General features: G+C 43.1%; 1 protein-coding gene across 1 annotated transcript in view; it reads right to left on the reverse strand.

Moving 5' to 3' along the window:
* LOC107390226 (pyridoxal kinase) overlaps positions 1-4,668 on the reverse strand; it is a 13,922-nt gene extending 9,254 nt beyond the window's left edge. Inside the window, exons 1-2 of the mRNA XM_015966823.3 lie at positions 4,435-4,668; positions 3,711-3,765 (exon numbers count right to left, since the gene is read on the reverse strand). Coding sequence (XP_015822309.1) covers positions 3,711-3,765; positions 4,435-4,515 — 136 coding nt within the window. The 5' untranslated portion in view covers positions 4,516-4,668. The remainder of the gene's footprint in view (positions 1-3,710; positions 3,766-4,434) is intronic.
* Positions 4,669-4,938: the final 270 nt, after the last annotated feature.

A 4,938-nucleotide genomic window follows, 5' to 3' on the forward strand; every position in this document is an offset into this window, starting at 1 on the left:
CCAGAAAGCCAGGCTCTCGATTTACCGGTCGATCTACGTCCCAATTCTCACCTATGGTCATGAGCTTTGGGTAATGACCGAAAGAACGAGATTGCGGATACAAGCGGCCGAAATGAGTTTCCTCCGTAGGGTGGCCGGGCTCAGCCTTAGAGATAGGGTGAGGAGCTCGGACATTCAGGAAGGACTCGGAGTAGAACCGCTGCTCCTCCGGATTGAAAGGAGTCAGTTGAGGTGGTTTGGGCATCTGGTCAGGATGCCTCCTGGATGCCTCCCTGGGGAGATGTTTCAGGCATGTCCTGCCGGCAGGAGGCCCCCGGGTCGACCCAGGACACGTTGGAGAGGTTACATCTCCAATCTGGTCTGGGAACCCCTTGGGGTCCTGCCAGAGGAGCTGGTGGAGGTGGCCGGGGAGAGGATGGTCTGGTGCTCCCTAGTTGGGATGCTGCCCCCGCGACCCGGACCCGGATAAGCAGAGGAAGACGAAGACGCCGCCGCCGATATTGGGTATGAATTTTGATTCTAGACTTTTCTGCCCACCAATTGGGGACACTCAGGCACAATGAGTTAAAATTGTAACGCATATACAGTGGGACAAAAAAGTATTTAGTCAGCCACCGACTGTGCAAGTTCTCCCACTTAAAATGATGACAGAGGTCAGTAATTTACATCATAGGTACACTTCAACTGTGAGAGACAGAATGTGAAAAAAAATCCATGAATTCACATGGCAGGATTTTTAAAGAATTTATTTGTAAATCAGGGTGGAAAATAAGTATTTGGTCAACAACAAAAATTCAACTCAATACTTTGTAACATAACCTTTGTTGGCAATAACAGAGGTCAAACGATTACTATAGGTCTTTACCAGGTTTGCACACACAGTAGCTGGTATTTTGGCCCATTCCTCCATGCAGATCTTCTCGAGAGCAGTGATGTTTTGGGGCTGTTGCCGAGCAACACGGACTTTAAACTCCCTCCACAGATTTTCTATGGGGTTGAGGTCTGGAGACTGGCTAGGCCACTCCAGGACTTTCAAATGCTTCTTACGGAGCCACTCCTTTATTGCCCGGGCGGTGTGTTTGGGATCAATGTCGTGTTGGAAGACCCAGCCACGTTTCATCTTCAAAGCTCTCACTGATGGAAGGAGGTTTTGGCTCAAAATCTCATGATACATGGCCCCACTCATTCTTTCCTTAACACGGATCAGTCGTCCTGTCCCCTAGCAGAAAAAAAGCCCCAAAGCATGATGTTCCCACCCCCATGCTTCACAGTAGGTATGGTGTTCTTGGGATACAACTCAGTATTCTTCTTCCTCCAAACACGACGAGTTGAGTTTATACCAAAAAGTTCTACTTTGGTTTCATCTGACCACATGACATTCTCCCAATCCTCTGCTGTATCATCCATGTGCTCTCTGGCAAACTTCAGACAGGCCTGGACATGCACTGGCTTCAGCAGCGGAACACGTCTGGCACTGCAGGATGTGATTCCCTGCCGTTGTAGTGTGTTACTGATGGTGACCTTTGTTACTGTGGTCCCAGCTCTCTGTAGGTCATTCACCAGGTCCCCCCATGTGGTTCTGGGATTCTTGCTCACCGTTCTCATGATCATTTTGACCCCATGGGATGAGATCTTGCGTGGAGCCCCAGATCGAGGGAGATTATCAGTGGTCTTGTAGGTCTTCCATTTTCTGATAATTGCTCCCACAGTTGATTTTTTCACACCAAGCTGCTTGCCTATTGTAGATTCACTCTTCCCCGTCTGGTGCAGGTCTACAATTCTTTCCCTGGTGTCCTTCGAAAGCTCTTTGGTCTTGGCCATAGTGGAGTTTGGAGTCTGACTGTTTGAGGCTGTGGACAGGTGTCTTTTAAACAGATAATGAGTTCAAACAGGTGCCATTAATACAGGTAACGAGTGGAGGACAGAAAAGCTTCTCAAAGAAGACGTTACAGGTCTGTGAGAGCCAGAGATTTTCCTTGTTTGAAGTGACCAAATACTTATTTTCCACCCTGATTTACAAATAAATTCTTTAAAAATCCTGCCATGTGAATTCATGGATTTTTTTTTTCACATTTTGTTGAAGTGTACCTATGATGAAGATTACTGACCTCTGTCGTCATTTTAAGTGGGAGAACTTGCACAGTCGGTGGCTGACTAAATACTCTTTTGCCCCACTGTATATACGAACAACGCAACATAATATAATATAATATAGTATAATATAATATATAATTTGTATATTTCATTTTCAGGAAATTGTATATATTTAAGATTCATATAGTCTGGAAAAAAAATTGACGTCTCCTCTTTGTTTTTCCTCTGCAGCTCATTTGTGATATTTGGGACCAAGAGGGGGCCTCTAGACCGCCTGAATGGGAACTTTGTGTCCTGGTTACCAGCTCCCTCCTCCTTTATTACCCCTAACCTCAAAGGCACTAAAAAGCTCTTCAGACTGTAAATGACTAGAGAGAAAATGGACACACAGAAAGAAACGGTTTGGTAAACAGGAGGACGAGAGTTCAAGTCCAGTTTGAGCCTCAGAGAAAAAGATCATGCATGTGCTGCAGCCTGTGACCGTAAGCATGTCGAATCTATAAAGTATTAAGTTATTTAGCTGAAATATTTGCAAACGGACCATCGCACTCTTTCCAAAGAGCCAACGGTGTTACTAATTCTTTGTAAACATCTCAGACTCCTGCAGGGAAAGCAAATTCTTCACATACTTCAGCCCGTAATAATCCTATCATCTCTGCGTGCGTCCTCAGCCCTTTGAGTCTCACACAATTGTCTTCCTCGGTGGGGTGGCGAGCAACAGCGCTAATAACAGATACCTGTATGAAAGAGACAGGTCCGGTTGTGGCTCCAATGTGTTTAGGAACATTTATGCGTAAAGAAAAAAGCCTTTTTATGAAAGCTTCCTCTAAAACTCCTCCTCCTTTCTCAGAGTGTTTCGTTTTGAAACAAATCATTACCTGAGTTCATCAGTTCATCTGCATCGTCTGTTTAGACTTGTGTCCCAAGTCCACACAAGCAAGTTCAGCACAGTCTACACTCCCTAATCCCTAGATTTACACGAATAAACTGTAATCCATTCACATTTATTGACTTCATCAAAAGTGTTTCACCTAAATCTCATGACCTGGTGATCTAAATACGAGGCTGAGAACAATTGATTAATAGTTTTTTTAGAGGAAAATAATAAATCTTATTAATAATTGTGTTAAATCCAGTATTTGGACCAAACTTATGTGATTGGGAGCTAAATCTGAGATAAAGGAGGTGTTTCTTAGGGGTGAAGTCCACTTCTCTCAGGTATTTTACAGTTAGGTGAAGGTTGTATATGGAAGAAAACCAGGAAAAACAAGGAAAACTAAAGATTAAAGCTGCAAATCAGCTGTTTGGTCTAATGACTCAGGTCTTAAAAGGAAAAAATGTCCTTTTTTCCCCCCTGAGTGGGTTTTAAAATGTTTTCTGAATCATATTCCAGCCCGGTCTACAGCAGACTTCTGGGAAATCAGTGGGCAATAACCCAAGACAGCTGGGTGGGATTTGGGAAGCACATCCGGGCTTTTTGGAGGGGATTTTTGCAAATGTACATTTTTGTGAATGTTAGTTGGTGAGTGCAAATAGTAAACAAACCTGAGTCTTTTGAATGTTTTTTTTGCATCAACTTATTATTATTTGTCATATTTGCCATAACAAACACCAACCTGTGTGATTGGAAAACTGCACCGAGTTGATGGAGTCCACTTCAAAGCCCAGCACCTGGGAAAACAGAGACCAGGCAGCTGTTAAAATAAAGAACAATAAGTTCAGTAGAGAACCAGATCTGAATGGGATTTAAGTTTCACTTCACAGCGGGAACAGCACGGGAGGGAAGAACTGTATTATTGTAGCAGCAAAGTGATTCCAAGTGAGCTAATGTTCTGAAAACAAAGCATTAAACTCCCGATTAAAAACTACCTTTAAAAGCAGCTGTCAATTATTTTTCTGTCCAGGAAAAGCCTGAAGAAAAAGAAATCAGGAGGCAAAATTTTCCTGCAGTCAGATGTTTAACAAAACACAAAAACGTGTTTAAAGCTAACCAACTGTCATCCTGTTGTGATTGAATGAGATTGTGATCAATGTCCAGAAACAGATTTATTTCCATTTAACACATTTCTCTCATTGTTGAAAAATACTCAAGACTGTTGTTTATTATTTATACAGCATTTAACTTTGAACTCATTGACTTACAGCACATGTTTGTCTTTAGCTAAGTGGTTTACTGTAAAATGATATTAAACGGCCCGTTATGTGAGGGATTAAGCAAATCAGTCGTTTTAGAAAATAAGGAAATCTCCCCCTGAAGGTAAAAGCGCATTATTTCTGCCCTTTTACGAGACTGAGCCACTGTGAACCAACAACGTGAACATTAGGATGTAATTCACTCACCTGAAGGGGAAACGTTGCCGACTTGTTCCCCACGTATCCCCTGACAACATGACTCTGAATGGACAACACACGGCACTCCATTACCGCAGTTCGTGTTTAAAACTCTCCGCAAAGACAGCTGACGGGGTTTCAACCCAACACCAGCATTAAAACTCAGCACACGCACTCGCAAACTTCATGAATGAAGGGCAAGTTCAACAGCTTTGAAGGACACAAGCCGCACTACCGGTGTGCAGCTTTTCTCTGCAGGCAGCTGAAAGGACACCCAATTGATGCGTTCAATGAAGCAAACAAAATGTAGGACACACGGGTTCTCCACATATGTGTACTCCACCACTTCGTGATAGTAATTAATCTTTAAGCAGCTAGATGTGTCTGCAAATATTAATTAGGCCCGAGCAGCGAAAGCGCTGCGAAGGCCTCTTGTTTTTGCTCTGTTTATTATTTTTCTTTATTATTATTTTTTGTTATTCTCGTGCCCCTTTGAACGGCTTTTTGGGGACC

Source organism: Nothobranchius furzeri, chromosome 14 (genome assembly GCF_043380555.1).
Source record: "Nothobranchius furzeri strain GRZ-AD chromosome 14, NfurGRZ-RIMD1, whole genome shotgun sequence".
Taxonomy (NCBI): Eukaryota; Metazoa; Chordata; class Actinopteri; order Cyprinodontiformes; family Nothobranchiidae; genus Nothobranchius; species Nothobranchius furzeri.